The 21,288-nt window shown below is 43.8% G+C and overlaps 1 protein-coding gene across 3 annotated transcripts in view; it reads right to left on the bottom strand.

Annotated features, from left to right (window-relative positions):
* FNDC3B (fibronectin type III domain containing 3B) overlaps positions 1-21,288 on the bottom strand; it is a 343,565-nt gene that overhangs the window by 64,751 nt on the left and 257,526 nt on the right. For all 3 annotated transcript variants that reach the window (XM_044251801.1, XM_044251802.1, XM_044251803.1), the window contains exons 10-11: positions 14,351-14,489; positions 11,157-11,210 (exon numbers count right to left, since the gene is read on the bottom strand). In XM_044251801.1, coding sequence (XP_044107736.1) covers positions 11,157-11,210; positions 14,351-14,489 — 193 coding nt within the window. The remainder of the gene's footprint in view (positions 1-11,156; positions 11,211-14,350; positions 14,490-21,288) is intronic.

The following is a 21,288-nucleotide window of genomic DNA, read 5'->3' as shown; positions in this document are numbered from 1 at the left end:
CAGTTGTTTACAAGTTCTAAGAATAATCAAGAGTCCAGATGTTCTAGGTCGTACAAGGTTTCTGGTAACTTGTGAAGAATGTCAGTACTCAATAACCTCCAGCAGAACGTTCTACCAGACCATGGAAGGGCAGGGGTAAGAGAAGGAAACACAGTGCAGCAGGTAAAATGTGGACTCTCACGTGGCTCACCAGCAGAGACTGACTCACCCTTGGAAAGGTTTTCTTAAAATGTGTTAATAACCTCCGTGACAAGGATGGCCCTCTACCCCCAACCATGAGGAGGTGTGGGGGGAAGGAAATGCTTTATCAAACATTTCAGTCTTTAAAATAAAACCTGGAGGGGCGCCTGGGTGGCTCAGTGGTTTAAGCCTCTGCCTTCAGCTCAGGTCATGATCTCAGGGTCCTGGGATGGAGCCCCACATCGGGCTCTCTGCTCAGCAGGGAGCCTGCTTCCTCTTCTCTCCCTCTTTGCCTGTCTCTCTGCCTACTTGTGATCTCTGTCAAATAAATAAATAAAATCTTAAAAAAAAAAAAACAAACCCTGGAGATAAATTATAAATGTAAAAGGCTTTAAATATTTTAAGGAACATAGTCTCTACTTTCCTATTTTATCTTCTGCCCTGTTACTATGTACTCCAATATTTTTCCATTTCTTTCTAATCTACAGTTCAAAAACTGAAATTTTATAGCTATTAAATCAACTTATAACATATTTCCTCACTGTCTTTTCCCCACCCCTCTGAAAGTAAACATTTTGCTGACTGCCTGTGAGTTACCCAAGGGAAGAGGACACTGATCTGCTTTACAAGTATGACCCCTGTGGCAGAAATACTGTTGTCTCCTGGGTTCCCTCTCCTTATCATCAAGGGAATAGGCAGTGACCTCTTCCATCTGCTAACTGAGAAGAGCAGTGTTTGAGCACCCCCAAACTATGCCATCCTGGCTAGCACAACTGGGCTGGGTGCAAGGATGAGTCCCACCCCACCCACTGCTGCATCTCTGGCCGCACATGTCTTCCTTCTCCCTCTTCCCAGAACACTTGGAAGAGAAGCAGCAGTATGAACGAGAGTCATATTGCCTTTCAAAGTCCATGACCTTGGATGTAACAATCTCAAGGCATAGTAACACTGCATGTGCCATACAAAGATAAAAAAGATTTTTAACGGTTTCTCATGACTAAGAAAGTCTGAAGTCCTTTCCCTTGAACTGGAATGGGCTTGTGATGTGCTTGTAATGGACAGAATGGAGTGGAAATGAAGCTGTGTGACTTGCAAGGCTAGGTATGAAGAGATGACGAAGCTTCTGCCTTTTCCCCAAACACTGACTTTCCCCACTCTGGCTCTCCTAGGGCTGCCTCGTTGTGAAGGGGCTAAGGTTCCACCGATGCCAGCAGTGACTGCTAGACTTGTGAGTGAAGGCTCTGCCAGAAGATTCCAGCCCCCAGCAAATGAGCTTCCCTGCCCACCAGAGGCTCCAGAAAATTCTGGAACACATACCAGACATTCTCCCAGTACTCTGGTCCCAATTCCTAACCGAGAATCCACGAGCACAAGGGACTATTTTAAGCCATTAAGCTTTGAGGAAATCTGTTGTACAATATCATACTCATTTATCTTGATGTCCATATAGGTTTAATAGTATGGCATTTTCCAGTAAACTTTTCTAAATTCCTCTCATGCTATCAATAGGTAGGAGGTAAGGGAGTAGAAGCGAGCATGCTAGAACCCAAATGTTTAACGTCTGACTCAATAAAGGGTTCTATCTTCTACAAGAGCTTCGTACGTGCCATTTTCCCTCAAAGCCAACAAAGCAAAGCCTCCGAAGAGATTTTAAGAATTTTTGCAGAAGCTAAAAATGTAGCCATATTCCTAGATGATAAAACCAACCACAACTGTTAGGGCAATGCAGTTACTTCATTTTACGGAGGTACAGTTTAGACTGAAGATATTCAGTAATGCTATCCCCAAAACTGCAGAGAACTGTGGGATTTTTTTTGGTTTTTGTTTGTTTGTTTGTTTTGTTTTTAAGATTGTATTTATCCATTTGAGAGAGAGAGTGTGAGAGGGAAGAAGGTCAGAAGGAGAAGCAGACTCCCTGTGGATCTGGGAGCCTGATGTGGGACTCCATCCTGGGACTCTGGGATCATAACCTGAGCCAAAGGCAGTTGCTTAATCCACTGAGCCACCCAGGCACCCTGTGGGAAGATTTTTAAACACAGACATGCAACAGTTTTCTAGGGATGGTTCAGGTGTGATGTAACCTAAGGCCACAAGTGAGTAAATTAAATAATCTTGCAAAGGCCCCTCCACATGTACCCGAGTTTCCGACTCTCCGTGGTGTCTGTTTATGAACACATAAAGGAATAAAGCTCCAGTGGAGAAATCAATTTACAGGTGGGTCTGCTTATTTAAAACCTGCTAAGTATATAAAACGTGTTTGATTCATTTCATAAAATTCAGTTAATTTTTAAAGTTAAAAACTTTTTTTTTAAAAAGATTTTACTTATTTACTTGAGAGAAAGAATGAAAGGGGAAGAGGGAGCACGAGCAGGGGGAAGAGAGAGAAGCAGGGTCCCCACTGAGCAGGGAGCCCCATGCAGGGCTCAACCTTAGGACCCTGGGGTCATGACCTGAGCCAAAGGCAGGTGCTTGACTGAGCCCCTCAAGTGCCCCAAGTTAAAAACATGTTTGAAAGTACTATATTCGGGGCACCTGGGTGGCTCAGTGTGTTCAAGCCTCTGCCTTTAGATCAGGTCATGATCCCAGGGTCCTGGGATCCAGACCCCGCATTGGGCTCTCTGCTCATCAGGGAGCCTGCTTCCTCCCACCGAGGCCCCCCGCCCGCCCCGTAGCCCCCGGCTCTCTCTGCCTGCCTCTCTGCCTACTTGCGATCTCTCTCTGTCAAATAAATAAATAAAATCTCTTTAAAAAAAAAGAGTACTGTGTTCATTGGTAAAATGACATAACTAAAAGCCTAAAAATGGAACTTCTTTTTCCATTTTATTTTATTTCTTTCCAGTGTTCCAAAATTCATTGTTTATGCACCACACCCAGTGCTCCTTTTTCAAGTTTGTTTTCCCTCTTTATTATGTGTCTTCACCAGTCTGTCCTCAGTACTTGGAAGATGAATCCTTTAAATGGGTTGGTTTCCTACTAAGGAACTTCACACATCCATGGCCCCTTCTGTACATGGAACTCACGCATAATCCAATTAATTCAGGCTACAGTATTTTTCCACCCAGAATAACTCTGTAGACTGTGGGGAATGTGGCTGCTTTGGCTAACATTTCCAATCAGCCTGGCACTCACTACCCTGGAAGCTGGTATGCCCAACGCTGGCACTAACAGACGAAGTTGGCTGATATTTTCATCTGCCTTCTAATTAATAAATTGGAAATGATCCTTCCTGTTCCTCTTTCCAACAGCTTCATTCCTGGCACAAGGAAATCAGAATGGCCCCCTCAAGGGCGTTAGCATCTGTGGTGAACCACCTCTCTCTGGTCATGAGAATTCTCCCTGATGTTTCCTGATCTATGGCCTCTTGCTACTGACCTCCTTCTCTGTCTGGGTCTTTCACAGCCCCGCCCACTTGCCTTCCAGGGCTACTCTTAGTTTGGTAACTGCCTGGTAACTAAGCCACATGAATTTGGTTATCGGTGGCCCTGTGCTCATGGCCCCGGAGCTGCTGGCTCGAGACAGGGGCCGTGCAACTCTGGGCCACGGCCCTCTCTCTGTAACAGCAGAGTTTAGCCTGTCAAAAATGGCAACGATAAATCAAATAAAAAATAAAGTTGCACTCGCCAACTGAACTATCGCCAGTCTCAAAGATTTAGTCTGCGAGGACGTCTATATTTAGAAGTTGTTCCAGCACGGGCCGACCCTAGGCAACATCAAAGATAAATGTTGGCTTGAGAAATAAAAGAGCGTGTATGTGTTCAGCACAACCATACATAAGAAGGGGTTCCTAACTGGGATGTGGGGACGCACCCCATCTGGGTGGATTCAAAGGTTCCTTGTGCCAAACTTCACTCTCCCCCCAGTGACGGCTCTTTCATTTGGAGCGTTCTGGCACAGAGGAACTTTCAAAGGTAAGGCAAGGGGGTGGGATAGTTTGTGTTCCATGTTACTGAATAAACACTGCATGCATTTTATCCTTTGGCACACCAGTTTTTCCTACTAGTGGGAGAAGCTCAGCTCCCTGAAATAGTCAAGAATAGTCATCAGGTCCTCGGATATAAAACCAACCAACATCATGTTGCTATATATCCCCCCAAATATGGAGGGTCATCTGCTGTCCAGTCCAGAATGTGGAGACTGGCCCAGCGAAGGGAAAGGACAGAGGCAAGGGAGCGACTGTAGAACAGGCTGCCCTGAATATTTATGTGTCAGCCAAGGCATGGGATATTCAGCCCGTCCACCTAGTCAAAGCTAAAGGGGCCTTTTGGTGCAGCTGGCATCCAATAAGCACGAAAAACAGGAGTTGGTAAATCAGATGCCATGGTCCAAGATAGGTATCTGTAATTCTGGAGCAGCCAGAAGCTGCCCACAAAGCCTGCTGCCCAAACAGCCTGTATACCTGTGACAAATGACAAAGCAGGGAGACCATCTGCTTCCAGGGTTCAGGTGTCTGGGGCTGAGGTTCCTACAAGAGAGGGCTTCTTGGAACTTAGCTCTCTGCCTTGGTACCTGAACCTCTGAGTTCTTACATCCCTCCTGGCCTACTTCCCTCCCAACAGAAGCTGGAGTGGAGGAAGCTGGTCCCCTGGCTCTCTGCCACCACCCCTGCACGTGGCAGTGAAGGTCTGTGGTGTGGCAAGACATGGCTACACTGCCAGGTCCCTAATTCGGCTTACGACACTCATGTGGAAGATGGCTTGTGATGGACAGTGTGCCAAGCAACCTGGGCACCCCACCCTTCCACCTCCATGAAGGTGCACCCTGAGAATGACTGAAAGGGCACATGGGCCCGGCAAATGGCACCTCCACTTCCTCCAGGCCTTGGAGATGACTTGTGGGATGCAAACCCGGTTTTCTCGCTGGACCAATGCCCCGCAACATGAGGCCGTGTGGCACCTTGGGGGCGGCTGCATCCTCAGGGAGCTCTCCTCCGGCACAGCGCGGGACCCAGCAAGTCACTCTGCTTGCTGAAGCACCAGTCCCTTCCCTGAACCTCTGACGTCCCACCAGAGAAGCCATGGGCAAACTCCCTTGTGCCAAGAAGTGTCCCGCGAGATTATCAGTACTAACCATGCAACACCCAAGCTAAAAAGTAATCTGTTCCATAAACTGGTTACCAAGCATCAGGGGCCAGCTTGCTCCCTAAATGAGATAAGCTGGCTCCTCCTAAACTAGGGGTTGAAGAAGCGACAATCCCCGGCCTGCTGTCAGCTCCACGAGGTTTCGGCAACAGGACCACTGGTGCACTCTGGCTGGCTCACGGGGCCCCCGGGGCTGTAGGGGCTCTACCTGCGACTGGCCTGCTCTGCTCTTCCTACTTCCAATGATACTTCCCTTGACTTCTGTGCCATTTATTTCGTTCTTAGTCGCCTGTGTTTTACAGCTGTGTTGGTTCGTTAGTTACCGGCACGGACAGATGTGAAATTCCTATTTGGGCTAGCTGAGTCACATGTGAGAAAGATTCTTGGGAACTGTACTAGTCACACTCCCACAAAGCTATTTTTCTGGTTCTTTCTTTCGTATGCTCCCTACATGTCATGCCCGGAAGCCAAGCTAATGGCAAATTAACATCTATATATAGCACAGACATCGTGTTTGTTTAGTTCAAGCCGGAGGCGCTGGCCTTAGGGCTCCTCTGTCAAAGTTCCTCAGAAGACTGTCATCCAATCCTTCTGCTGGCTGACTTTCCCGACCCTAGACCCTGATACGTGCTTAGGTGATATGAAATACTCAGAGGACACTGCATCTGCCAGTCCCCAGGCTCACCCACAGAATCCTAATCCCACCTGGGGGCAGTGACTAACAGGGATTCCAAGTGGAGAAGCAGAGGCCCTGGGGCAAGGTTACTTGCTTGACTAGTTACAAAGCAGAGACTATTAATCCAGGTCTCGCGAGGTGAACACCATGTGACCTACACCGTCATCAGTATGAATCCACGTCACACAATCCCACCAAGGCTGTGGGAGACATGCATTTGCTCTGAAGGACCCACTGCGCTAGTGCCAGTCAGACTTCAGTGTGGCACAAATGAAAACCTTATCTAAGAGTAACTCTTAATGGGTTTCCATAAATACTGCCTTCACAGAACTTAAGTTTTCTAAAATGGAAAAAGAAAGTTCCTACTTGACTGTGAAGTTTGCTCTTTTTACTCACGTTTTCCCCCCAAAAAAGGCCAGATCATCACCCCTTAAAACAGACTAGGCAGGCCTGGAAGCACCAGTCAATGCAAGGTTCCTAATTCTTTTCGGGAAGAGCCCTCCCTACCCTAGAGATATCAGTGTCCTCAATCCATCCCTCTTAGCTGCTTCTAGAAAAAAAGCTCCCACTCTACTAGGTAACTCAGTCAGCATCATCAAGCAGATGAAGCAACAGGAGGTCAGCCAATTTACCTCAGGTTCATGCCCAAGAAAGGGATATGGGCAGGTCAAAAGTATTAGCTCAGGGGTGGCCCCTGAATGGGGTCATGAGCTTTAAGCACTGGCTCCTCCTTTCTGAACTCCTACTCCCAAGTGTCTCCATTGTGGGAAAGAACATCCACCTTGAGAAACCTAGCATCTAAGCCTTATTTTGCTGTTAAAAAGTAAACAGTTTAATTCTGGATTAAACTAAAACTTAAAATTCATGAAAGACTAAGTCTGTTGTGGTCCTTTTAAAGTCAGCACTGGATATAATACCCTAATTTAGCCTAAGAAAGAAACCCTCAGGAGACTCTGGGCCTGCCTTCTGCCAGCCTTCAGAATGACTGTGACTTGTAAACATGGGGGTAAATGTGGGGGTAGCGACCACACTGTGATCATAAAGGTGTAAAAACACAACTCTCATCAAGTGGCCCAATAGAAAACTACCTTGAAAACGGCCTCCTGCCTTTCTGATGGGAAGCTTCTGGAGGCGAACACAGTGGCTGAAGGCCCACAAAAAAGCAAGGTCAACTCTCTCAAGCCCCATGACTGAGAATGCCACCAATCACCTCAGTCACCACAACAGGGGGACATGACCAGCCACGTGCACACCGTTCCACATTATGAGAACTGACCTGTTTCACTGATGGCCACAGCTGAAAAGCTAGTGACACCGTGTGTTCCATTTTTACTGGTGCACTAGTATTTCCCCGTCAGAGTCATTCCCACAGTCTTAAAAACTTAAGGGACTGTCTAGTTACAATTATCAACAGAGAAAAGTAGACAGCTAAACCTCTTGCAGAACTACTAGTAATTTCCAAGTGAATTCTGTGGAACAACAAGGCAACAGGGATGACATCAAATTCAGAAGAGAGAGAACCGGCTTCCCTCTGAGTGGCAATCGGTAATCGGTTTGTGATTTCTCTTTCCCATCAGGGCCACATCAGGCCCTTAGAGAAGAGCAGCATTTAGCTATTGATTAACTATTAGCTTTCCCCATAGTCAACTCCAGACGCGATTCCAGGTCCCAGCAGAAATAGGCCTGGTACTCACTGATCTCTGTGCCGCTGCTCTTCCATCAGTGAAGGTCTTTCTCTAAGAAACTTGACAGTAGGACTTGCTGCTCTTTCAAAATTTCCCACCCATAGTTTTTATTGAAATGGTGATTTAAAAACTGCACAACAACAACAAAGTATCCCGAGTATTCTAACCAGTGCTGTAGTACATTAAAAAAAATATGGGGACACCCAGACGGATGGGGCCATCTCTCTCTAAGCCATGATTCTCAGACCAGCTGTCAGATCAGAAACAGGGTGGAGTGCTAATCCTGAACACAACCTTCTTCAAGACTCGGAGTAACACCTTTCCCCTTCTCAGGTAGGGATCTGCTCCTCTTGCAACCTACCATTCTTCTGTCCTTCCAGCCACCTGTACAACAGAGAGGCGTATGGGTATATGGCTGGTCTGGACAGATGCCCTGGGAGAAGAGGGCTTGGGCTCTGGAGGGGGTTTGAGGTGGTGAGGGGAATAACTCTAGCAAACACCCGCTCCCATTCTGCTGCCCCACCATACTCCACTAGGGCACATTCTAGAAAGAGTCCCTGTTACCAGGTGTCCCTGACTCCAGAGACTTCCAGGAGAAGGTTCTAAAGGGATAGCCAGAGCCTCACGCCCTCAAACTTCTTGGAGGGCGGATGCTGTTCTCTGGGCCTTTGATCTTCTCCCTTCAGGAAGTCAAGGCTTGAGTTGCATGGGAATGTGGGATGCAAAAACCAAAACAAGTGAATGGCCTCAGGACTACTGATCCCTAACCTGGCCCCAAATTTAGAAACACCAACTGTTAGACAGTCCTGTTAGGAGTCTTACTTCTGAAGTGACAGAAATGGATTGGTCACTACTGCTCCTATTCTCACTGCCAGGAAACCCAACAATATCATTTTGCAGCCTTTCTTTAGAGGGACTGAAAAGGAGAGGCACAGTATCAAGCAAAGGAGCTATTGGATGGAAGTAAGTTTGAGAAGCATGGTTTAGTCTGTTTTACTTACATCTGTTTTTAAGTTTTAGAGGACAGCATTTCATTAGCTTTTTCAGCTATCAGGGTAAGACCACTACCTTCCCCGTCACAGATCCCTCCGAGGACACTATACAGTGTTGAGGCATTGAGGGTTTGCTCCACAAATGTTGAAATATTAAAAAAATCAACAGGCAAAGGGCCCTAAAACATACTCTTATCACAAGGGACAATCCTAAATAAGGAGTCTGGAGAGAGCCTCAGTGATGTAAATATACACAAGCTAATGGATAAACTGAGGACTGGAAGGGTCAAGCTGTGCATATAAAACCTGAACAGAATCCGCAGCTCCTGATCTTGGTGTTCCTTCAATCATACTCTCCTTCCAGGGAGCTCATACTACTTAAAAGGCCAGGAAGCGCTTCAGAGAGTCTGGGGTCCAGAAGTTTTTCTACAAGGTGAATATTAAGCGACAGAATACAAAAGGATTCCTACTGGCAAAAGGCCTATATAGTAGGTCAGAGTCCACTAACCTGGAGTCTTCCATAAAGCTCAACAGGGCAAACACCAGCAGGAATGAGAAGGTGGAGAGAAAATGAAGAGGAAAGGAAAGGCTGAAGAATTAAGACAGGAGCGAGGAAAGAGTGGAAAGAGAGCAAGCAGGGAAAAGACAGGAGAAGGCCAAAAATAAACAGTTTAACATTGTGTGGCCACTAGTCTGTAGTGGGTGCTATTGATTATACACGGTCATCAGACAAAGCTTCTCCATTTCATCTGCGGCTGTAGCTTATTTCCTCTACTCACCCTGCCAGGACACTTCCATTCCAAATTCAAAGGGAAAGTGGCCAACAACTGAGTCACCATCACCATTTCCTGTAGCACCTGGGTTTTCCTTGGAGGTTTCCCATTCAAACACTCAACTTCTCTGACCTTACTTAACTTATGAGGCCACGGTCCAAAGCAGCAAAAATTAAAACAAAACAAAACAAAACAAAACAAAAACCAAAAAACAAAACAACAACAAAAAAACACCCCATGGGAGACACGCACACACACATATACACACGTACTGTACACAGAGCTCGGGGAAGATCTGAAATGAAGAGTGCCTCCTCTTTAGTGGTAAATTCTATCCTGATATAAAATCTCAAGATACGAGAAAAAACATCAGGCCAGTGCAACACACCACCACACATTTGACATTTTCTGTCGAACTCTTGTCCTTTCGGACGCAGAGGAGATGGCAAGATGTCGCCATGTGCCTGCAGGTCAGTCAGCTTCCTTTCCAGCTTTTGGGACTGCCTATAAGAAGTCTCTTTCCACAAGGGCCGTCAGGGTGGTTTCACTTTCCAATCCAACCACCTTAAAATGAAATCCACCTAATCTGTAAAATATCCTGGTCAAGTAAGTCTGGGATTTCACCCATCTGTATGCAGGAACGATTCACAAGGATCTCTGAACAATAGATCGTTTCTTCGGTAACTTGGACTCCAGCTTTCATATGCAACCCAGATGGGAAAACACACTAATGCCCAAAGTGATGGAGGGCCCCCTTTCTCACATCAAAATTCCATTATGAGAGTTTTGTTCAATTTCATTTTACATTTGGTGAAACTATTTTTTTCCACACTCAACAAGTCACTTTTTGCCCAAGCCTGAACTCTGAATCTTTTAAAATTTCCCTAAATTTAAGTCCCAAAGAAACTTGCATTTCTCCCCAACGTCTACATTTCCTATTCTCGAAACCCTTCGTCTATTTGCTCACTCACAGCAAGACAGAATAGAGCGAGGGTAAATGAGTGAATAGAATTAAAATCTATGGAACAAAAAGTACAGTTCCTTTTTAGAAACGAAAGACTTCTTTCTGCATCCAGTTATTTCCTGCGTGAGATTCTGTGGGTAGTGTTAGCAGGGCCAGAAATGCACAGGGTCACCATTCAGCCCAGAGTGGGCTCGGGAGTAAGGGAACTTCACCATGGATACCGTTATAGGGCTTCTGGTGACAAAGACCGCACAGGGGGTGCGGGGCGCCTGTTACAGGACAGTCTAGCCCACAGGGTGATCACACTTGCCTCTGGGAGAGTGAGACCTCCAGGCATGGCTCCAACTCTCCCACAGAGAACGCCCAACAGTGCAACACCAAAGTACATCCATGGCTTCAAAAAGGAACAAATAATGCTTCCCGAGTCACACTGTGGTTTACCTTATCAAAACCATCTATGCAGAATGGCCCTGAGCGGTCAAGGTAACAAAGCAGTTGATTCTTAATAGGAATTGATGGCTGGCTAGGCACCAGGGATTCCAACGAGAGGTAAGACCCTGTCTTTTCTTTCTGCATTTCTTGCAAATAAGCCTAGTAAATACATTTAATGCAATTTAATACAATTCATTACACTGCTTTCATCCACCTTCCTTTTCCACAGTCAATACTATAGGTTTAAATTTCTTGCTACTTATGTTCTTTCCCCCCCTGTGTTTAGCATGTCTTAAAAAAGAATAAAATGGTATTTGTTCAGCAATTTTATTTTTGAAATGGTATTTCAGATGGATGGATATGAAAATACGCTTACCTCATCCCATTCTAAAAGGTAGTTGGTGATTTTTGAACCATTATCAATTGGTGCCTAAAAAAAAAAAGGAAAACCGTACAATGAGATTAGAGAAAGCAGTTTGCAGACAAAACTTCCGAGCTCTTGGCTTAGTTCAAGTACACTATCTATGCTAGCCCTGTGCTCTCCCTTTGGGTGGATACCTCTGGTGGCTCCCGCGTTACCTTGGGAAACATTATCACAAATGAATTTTCATAAAATTCAACTGCAGAGAGAGCCCCACTACTAAAAAATCATGCCCCACAAAGAGCCAAAGCTGCTTTCCCCTCCGCCTCTACCTTTACACCCACACTGTGCCCTACTTCCTCTGGGGATAAGACTTTCAAGAGGCACTTCGGGAAGAGGGGGAGAAAAAAGGCAGCTGGGAAATGGAGATGCTGCCTGGAGTCCGGTGGGTAAACCTGACCCAGCCAGGTTCAGGGTTAAGAGTATATCTATTTTTTTAGGACCTCGTGGCGCAACGGTAGCGCGTCTGACTCCAAGAGTATATATATTTTTTTAACTTCCTCCACACAGAATTTTTTTTTTTTTTTAAAGTGCTTAAGATTAGAAAGCCTTCTGTGCCACTGAGATTTCCCTTTAAAAAAAAATGAGATCTCTTGGGAGGTTACTAGGAGCAATTAGCTCTTCACATGTTAGCGAAAAGAAGTCTCATCGTCTGCTTTCCTCTTTAAAGCATGCGGAGGTCTATTTCACTGAGAAAATGGGCATTGGACCACGGGAAGGGGAGTGGAAAACTTTCAAGAAGAGTGCTTTGTGGGGTTAGCCCTGCTAGAAGGGGGTGCTGCCATGGGGTCCCTCACTGCATGATGGTAGTTAAGACGGAGGGAGGAGAAGGCAGCTAGAAGGAGGAGGAGACCAGGGGTCCCCACTGCACCAATGTGTCCATGCCTGGCCTTCCCCCAGGAAAAAGCAAGAGGTTCACAACTACACTGTCCGGCCCCTAGCTAAAGGCAGCGGGGCCGCCACAACTGCATCTAAAGCCCAGCTCGGCTGTTTGTCAAGTGTGGTCTTTTGTTATCCACTTGCTATTATGTTTAATTTTGTGTTCCGAGAATAAATGATGTGGTAGGTTACTGGGAGACTATATATAAGTCACCTACTCAACTACTAGGCAGGAACAACAGCTGTTGTTTTATTTTTGTGAATAATAAATCATCATCAAGGGTTCAGCAAGTATTAGTTAAATTTATGAAGAAACCCTTCTCCCCTGCTTTCGCCTTCTGGGTCGTATCTGGTCTCAAACCCAGATTTCAGGGGAGTGTTCTAGGTTCTACGGAACTGTGATCTCAGGCTTCTGTGGCTCGTTTTGGGAGACAGGGATACATCTCAAGTTCTAAATAATGGACAAAATCAAAATTTTAGAGGAGAACCCATTTCGAAGATAAGAACTCTATTAATGGTGTTTAGAAATTTCTCTAGAGAAACTACTGCTTCAGTCGTTTCTTCTATGATATCCTGCCCCACCACCAGGTTCTTCATACCTTGAGGGTGGGAGCAGTGACTTTGGTTTTTGTATTGCCCTGTCTCTTACTGCTGACTAACAAGAAGTGAGAAGATCTTGACTGTCCGTGTGTTTGAGGATTCAAGGACAGGTGGGGAGTCAAGCCCTATCCCCCTGTCCTCGGGCCCCCAGGTGGTGCACTATGATCAGGAAATCTGTTTTAAGGACATTTAAATGAAGAGTGAACTGAATCCAGAACTTTCAAATTTGTACTTGACTTCATGGAAAAAGAAAGACTACGTTTTTGATTCACAGTTAAATAAAGGGGGAAAGACAATGTGAAATGTTTTCCTCCAAATAAGTAATCTTTTTCTTGAAGGTGCTGCTCTAAGACCTGAATTTCATCCAGGTTTTAAGCCGAGTATGTTATCAGTGATTCCCAACTTTAGGTTTATAAGACCCCGGGGTCCCTCTGGTAATCTTAAGAAGATTTCTTCTATTTTACAAACAAAATGAATTTTAATTCTTTCCTTTAAAAAAGATATGTTCATGTATGTACATGTGCAAGTAGAGACCATGTTTTAAAATGGATGTGTATCTCCAAAGACTTCCACAATGATGACCAGTTGGGTGTTACAACTCTGAAAAGGTAGGGAATCACTGACCTGGATTATCCCTGGAAGCCAGGAAGGAAAATAAAATAGTTCAGATTCTAAGCCAGTCTAAACGTTGCCTTTGCCAAGCAACACACTCCATGTTGGCCAGTGGCTATAAGAACGCAGCTGCCCACACAAGAGGGGTCTCCAGAAGCCCGGGCTTGACTGCTAACCACTGCTCTCAAAGGCCTGACTGGATGCCCTTGCACAAATTCAACCTCCTACATTGGGAACAAAGTAGGTCTTCACCAATACAAGATCTTTCTAGTCCCCTTACTTCTTTCACACGTGAGTGTATTCCCCAAACACCACAACTCTTTAGCTCTCCCTCTAAAAATTTCGTATCTTAAGCTGCATTTAAATAGAAACATAGAGAAATAATTACCATAGAGACTGGTATTATAGAGAACCTGCTACTTTCTTGGGAACACACAAGTGCGGGTAAGAAGATAATGATACGCCATAAAGACCTCTCTTTGGCAAGAGTTATTTGCAGCCAGGAAATTGCATTTTATGAAAATGACTATACAATTCAGACTTTAAAAAATAATGAGTAGCCCCAGCTGATCTAAGGCCTCATCAGTAAAAGTTAGTTACGTTTTAATATAGTTAGAACACTTAACATTCTAGGCTGTTTTAAATGTTAAACATTTTAGAGTTGCCACTAAAACAAGCTCATGGAGCCAAAACCAACTTATCTCTAAATCTTTCTTCATGAAAACTTTCTACTAGAGTCTTCAGTTCAAAGGTCTGTTGAAATGAACGAAACCATTAGAAAGTGATGAAAGCCAAGTATCTTAAGAATTCATACCATGTATAACGTATTGCTCGTGAACCTGAAAGATATACCCCTGCAGAGAGAGCTACAACTATTTTTTGCACTTCTACCTCCTACCTCTTTGCCCAGTTTTTACAGACAGACTGACTTTCAGTATCATAATCAATTGTTTCACATAGTTACTATGTAGAAAATCAAACACGAACACCGGACTATAGTGCTAAAAAGGGATGCTTCAAATGGCTAGATGTCAGACTGTGCCTGACACGCTACCCACCTTCCACTGCAAGGTTAGTGAACTTTTGCTCCTGTGTGCCAGCTTAGGTGGGAAGGGACACTCGGGTGCGCAGCTGTGGGTGGTGAAGCTAACGGGCTCGGAGCAGGATCCCTTTACGGAATTGTACATGGCATACACCCTGAAAGCAAAGAGACAAAGATGGTCAGTGGCAGTGGCCCAGCCCAGAAGATCAGGGCTTTCCAAAGAAGAACAGAATTTAGGTAGTACACACCGTGACTCCTTCTCTTATCTACTGGTCTTGTCCTGACTTAACTACCGCCAGCATCCTCAGGAGATAATGACCCCAGCAGGGAATGTGCCTCAACTCATTCTTTCCTTCCACTAGTTGTCAGAATGCATTACGATGGGCAGGGTCTACTGACTGGAAAAGAATATGCTGAATACAAAAATATCCTTGGGCCGCCTCGGTGGCACAGACAGTGAAGTGCCTGACTCCTGGCTCTTGGTTTTGGCTCAGGTCACAATCTCATGGGTTGTGAGATAGGAGTGCACAGTCTGCTTCAGTTTCTCTCTCCCTCTCCCTCTCCTACTCCAGTCCTCCCCTACTAGCCCCCTCTCTCTGAAATGCAGAAATCTTAAAAAAGGAAAGAAGGAAGGAAGGAAAGAAGGAAGGAAGGAAATATCCTTATCCCCCAATCGGTCTTCAAATATACATTCTAAATCATCAGGCCACTCTCCAGCTGACTTTGTGCGGAAGGAGGCTGAAAGGAGAGGAAAGGAATGGCCGAAAAGAGACAAGACACGGTGCTCAGAATCTACAGACTGGAGCGAGAAATATCAACAATGGGGTAGAACAGATCTTTCTTAGAAACAGAACATCTTTATTCTATTTTCTTAGAAATAGAACATCTTTAAACTGTTTCGAACACCGCAGAGATTTGGGTGGAAATATGGACATTTCACACACAGAAACATGCCTGCTACTGCCAAGTGCATCTCTGACTCAAGAAAAACAATGTTCAGGTACGGTTTATCCAAGTGAACATTTTACTTTTGCACCTGGCACCGAGATTAAAGCTGTGTACTCCACGCATTAATATGCCAGGCTCAGTGCTGAACATATGGGCCCGATTTCTCCAGACCAGCTACGAACAAAAAGCATGCAACGTACTGTTATAAAACTATACTTCTTTCAAATAGCATAAAGTAGGGTTATGTTGATTTTTTACCATCTTCCTTTCTGTTTTTTCATTTTTTCTTAATATTGAGCATTAAAAAAAATCCAACTTGAAAATCTACTCTTTTAAAAAGACAACAAAGAAACTACTGCCTAATAAAGATGCAAGGATTAAGCTAATCAGAGTCAGTAAATGTCTCAAGCCCTTAATTCTTGAGGTCCCATTAAAGATGGAAGAAAATTCAGAATCCAGAGGGGAAGTAAATTTCCTCAAGCTACACAGCTAGAAAGTTGCCTCAACTGAACACAGTTGTGGAAATCTAATTGCTACACTCTATCGCCTACTGTCCATATTCATCCCGCAATTAATGCTTCTCTGAACACCCACAATTCATCTTTCTTCACTCTATGCAAAGAACATAAACAATGGCTACAGATAACATTATGGAAACAGGACCTAATTAGGTATGTGATTTGCAAGGTCCTTTCTCCTCAAGGTCAATCACAAAGAAGTTATAGAGGTCACACATGTTAAAGGTACTAATGCTTATTTCTATTTTACAAGGTAAGATGCATATTTTCTGGATATTTGACTTATGTGCCTTATGGGAGGACACCATGACATCTGATCCAAACAAACGATACTTACTAAGATGCTCTTCACCCAACCCAGTGAAAAGAAATGTCCCTTTCTACATTCACTCTAAGTAGGAACATGATAATAGAAAAGTGAATGGTAGATCTGGCAAGATCATTTCCCTGTACTAAGAGCTCACTCGGAAAATGAATCACAGAACATTCCAGACATGGGTAGGGTTCCTGCCTAAACTTTAATAGATTGACTGGATTCTATAGCTGGTGGCTCATGGGTTACAGCTGGCCCAAGATATGTGTGGAGGAGAGGGAAGAAATAGTGTTTTAAAATATCACAGCCACCTCTGCATGAATGGAAGGACATAGGCAATGGTCAGTACAGAAAGAGATAAGCAGACATTATGCACTCCTAATGAAAGACAAATACCACTATCTAGAAAACCTCTGCCGAAAAACCAAACCTGTATCAGATTAAGCCTCTTTGCCACTATGAAGGAAACACAAGAGAATATATTAAGCAAAAGTACAGGGATGCAATCAGCCTACTTCATACTGTCAAAAATTCTACAGGATCAAAAAAAAAATTATTCCAACAAATAAAACTGCAAAGGGACAAAAAAGAAAGGGAGGGGGAAGCTACAGATGAAAGGAAACTTAGGAGATACTAGCCCAATGGAATAGTCAGACCATGTCTGAATTTCAATGACAACAGAGTGAAGAAACAAAACCTCCATTTTTAGGACAGTTGAGGAAATGGAAACAGTCCCTGAAGGGAAACAGTCGTGTCCCTTTAAAGACACGAAGGAATTATCCTTTTTGCTTTTTGGACGGGCATGTGATGACGGTCATGTGGTACGCAGATGAAATATGATGACATCCAGACTTCGCCACAGCTGTGAGGGCAGGAGGAGGAGGTGTGGGTAGCAAGGCAATGAGAAGCTGGGTGATGGGTCTAAGAGAGTCCATCAGTTACTATCTACTTCTGACTGTATCTCAAATTTTCTGAAATCAAAAGTTAAAGATCAAGCCATAAAGTTCTGGAGATCTCTCATTAAGAAAAACAAACCTCTAGTTTCTCATAAAACTCAGAAGTTCTAGGGCCATCTGTACCCCAGTGTTCATAGCAGCAATGGCCACAGTCGCCAAGCTGTGGAAAGAACCAAGATGCCCTTTGACAGACGAATGGATAAAGAAGATATGGTCCATATATTCAATGGACTATTATGCCTCCATCAGAAAGGATGAATACCCAACTTTTATATCAACACGGACAGGACTGGAGGAGATTATGCTGAGTGAAAGAAGTCAAGCAGAGAGAGTCAATTATCAAATGGTTTCACTTAACTTGTAGAGCATAAGGAAAAACATGGAAAGACACTGGGAGATGGAGAGAAGTGAGTTGGGGGAAATTGGAAGGGGAGACAACCCATGAGAGACTGTGGACTCCGAGAAACAAACAGGGTTTTGGAGGGGAGGGGAGTGGGGGGTTGGGTGAGCCTGGTGAGCCTGGTGGTGGGTATTGTGGAGGGCATATATTGCATGGAGCACTGGGTGTGGTACATAAACAATGAATCTCGGAACACTGAAAAAAATAAAATAAAATGAAAAAAAAAAAAAAAACAAACACAAAAAACCACTCAGAAGTTCTAGCGATGCAGCGGCATACTTGCATGGTAGTAACCAGATAAAGAGGAGAGCGATTCCCCTCTTGGTGGGGTGGGTACAGTCCAGCTCAGAGTCCTCACCACTTCCTGCTGTCTCGTCAGCACACACACGGTGTCTCAGCTGCCCTGTACCCAGCTCTTGACCCACCTGGGTTCCTAGAAGTCTCACTTCATAGTCGCTGGGCATGTGTTTACGAATTCAGACTATACTCAGGTCAACTGGGTCCTGAATGTTGACAGAGTCGGCCCCCAAAATCTACATGGGGCATAGAGTGGAGGAAAGGAAGCAGGGACAAGGGCCCACAGGGGGCTGGCTGATGGCAGTGAGTTATCTGCGGAGATCTGGACTCAGTCAAGTGCACTCTTACTCTTACTCTTTAATGAGATTCTGGAAGTCACAAAATCCACATTTATTAGGCTAGAGAAACAGGAGTGATGGAGGCTCCTGACAGCCAGGTTGGCAGGATGACTACTGATGGGAGAAACAGAAGATCCTGGAGACAGACTAAAAATTTGAGGCTGTTGAAGATGGGCAGTTGTACGGGCCACAAGAAGTTATTTTTCTTGCCTTTCAACTCAAAGAACGTTATAGTTTAAATTGGGAGTCAGTGTTTTGCACTCATAAAAGTCTGTCCACAAAGGAAATCCATTTTCTATGCAATGTAAATGTGCTGCGTACAGTTATCTAAAAGCTGACACAACATCTAAGTATCCCATGATTATATCCTTCAGTTAAAGTCGTTCAGTAAATAGACAGCAACTAATCGCTCCGTTTTGAGCAGTAACTTTTACAGAAAAGTCTCTGGAAATGATGCTTTAGTCTCAAGAATGTTGTAATAATGTTTTTCATAGGATAGTGATGTGTTTCTCATGTGAAAGAAGGATCAGTGGATGAGGATCAGTTTCTTGGGTTAAGTAAGTCAACAAACAGTTCAGTTCTTTTTATATTTATCCCAGCCAAGAAGAATACATTCTTCTAATGATATGACTAATCTTGTATTGGGTTTTCATATTTGTTTTAGTTTAAATACAGACTAAACCCTTATGAAACAGGTGCTCCAAAAATTTCAGAAATTTGCCTCCAACTTCCTCCAGCCCATCTGTGACACGGTAGGAACCACGGTTTCTAGTCAGTAACACCTATTTCATAATTCTGTACTGAGATGGTCAACCATATTTTTGGAAATGTTTCATCATGTAATTTTTCTGAGAAATGTTATTATGTGGTATCATTTCTGGACAACTTCTTTGCCAAATTGTTAATGCCAATGACTGGGAAACTGCTTCAAAGTTTGTCATGAAATTGCTATCCATTCCATCACTCAAATTCCTGATTACCCCATCATCGTTCCTGTCTCCCATGATAAACTGGTTAGTTCAATGGCAGGATTAATTCTAAAATTACCAACTAGAACAGGCATATGGTATTTTGTGTATGTATAAATATTCCTATAAATGAGTGAATATAGATGTTTATGTGTTTAAACTCATACACTTATATGTATGTATTACAAAATATAGTTATTAATGCAGGATGTATGTATGTATGTATGTATGTACTGGATTTTTCTCATTTCTCCCTCAATATATAATCACCCCCACACACACATCCTTTCTGTCTCTGTCTTTCTCTCTCTCTCACAAGATTCTGTACTGGTGGCTTTCTACAAGAAATAATACAATGCCCTATGTGGAAGCACTGAATAAATACACTTTGGTAATTATAAACTGATTTCTTTTAAACATTCAACCAACATTAAAACACAAAAAGCAATTTGTGTTAGAACTTGGTAACAAATAAAAAAGTGATGGCTTTATTAAGAATCTACGCTAAGATCCAAGACCTAAATTTTCAAATCAATAGTAGTATTGCTTTCCTCAATCACCAGGGGAGGAAAAAAAAAAAAAAAGTTCAACAGTTTGATGTGCAGAAATGAACACAAAAACTCACAGCAAAAAATAAGAAAAAAAATCTTTAAAACCTAACATGTCTTGGGGCGCCTGGGTGGCTCAGTGGGTTAAAGCCTCTGCCTTCAGTTCAGGTCATGATCCCAGGGTCCTGGGATCAAGCCCCAAATCGGGCTCTCTGCTTGGCAGGGAGCCTGCTTCCTCGTCTCTCTCTCTCTGCCTGCCTCTCTGTCTACTTGTGATCTCTGTCAAATAAATTAAAAAGATCTTTAAAAAAAAAAAAAAACCCTAACATCTCAATATGCAATTTTCCACATGGAATTCGGCGTAAATGGCACGTCAAGTGCCAGTCTAAACAGCCACAGATGCACGATCTGTAGTACTGTCCTGAGGATTCCCAATCCCAGCAGGCTGACAGGAAGACGTCCCGAGCCGTCTTGCCCAGGAACTGAGGCTAGCTAAGCACCAGACCGCCAACAACAGCATCCATGATACTCAGAGGCTGTTACTAAAGAAAGGTCTGGATATCTGATTGGTGAACCAACTCAAGCAATACTCACTAGCAGGAGGAAGAAAAGAGTTGAAAATGGCAAAAAGCACTGAATGAAGATATGGAATGATCCTGAATGAAGGAGATGGAATCAGTGGCAAAAATCAAAGGCAACAAGAAATATAAGAACAGATGCCCAAGACAGGGCTTTAGTACATGACATGAGAAATAAACTGTTCCTTCTACTGAAGAGTGACGTGTGGAGACTTCCGCAGGCCTTCATCGAAACCTGCAGCATTAAGAACTGGAAGGAGGAGGCGACCTCCTTGAACTGCTGAAAGAACTCCCTCGTCGTTTCTATCATTGGCTCTACAGACTTGAACCAGGTGACACTTTCTAAATTGGTAACACACAAATACATAAAAATGGCAATGAACATAATTGCTTCTTTCGTGGTCCTACAGTAATGGAATTCTTCTGCAGCTTCTATTATGGAAATTTAGAGAGAAAATTATTTCCACCCAGTCTTTTGAGGCATTAGAGGTGACTGCTAAATTTAAAATCATATTTGAGGCTACTGTTGTTTCATGCAAGCTTATATTCCTGGAACTAAGACGTTGTGAATGTTAACTCGGCTACATCATAAAAAGGATTTTTGCTCCCTTTTTTTTTCAGTGACAAGTATGACATAACTTTACCTCAATAAAACAGTAAGAGATAGGGTCAAACCATACACAGGCTTTGAACCTGTGTCATGCAGCCTTTTTCACTGTCAGACTGTGTTAACACCATATCATCTTAGAAAAACAAAACAGAATAAATAGAAACATTTAGACACTTCACAGACTTAGAACAAGTTTGCTCTCATTTGTTCTCACACCGTCTTTCCAAGGCTGGTATCCTTATTCTCATTTTATAAATAAGAAAACAAGGCCATTTAAGTTTAAATGGCTTGCCTAAGTGACCGGAGCCATTAACCCCGAAGTCCAAGCTCTGTGCCCTACTGTCACCTTGCCTCACCAAAGCAATTCCATGCAGAGGAAGCTATATCCAAGGAGGAGTTGCGAGCATTTCGATTTTTCTCTAGCTTGAAAAAGGAAAAACTGTATAAGGTGAGAGTGTGAATAATCTATAGGGAACTGGG

This window comes from Neovison vison, chromosome 6 (genome assembly GCF_020171115.1).
Source record: "Neovison vison isolate M4711 chromosome 6, ASM_NN_V1, whole genome shotgun sequence".
Taxonomy (NCBI): Eukaryota; Metazoa; Chordata; class Mammalia; order Carnivora; family Mustelidae; genus Neogale; species Neogale vison.
Note: the sequence above shows the minus strand (reverse complement) of the source record. Positions and strands in the feature narration are given on the sequence as shown.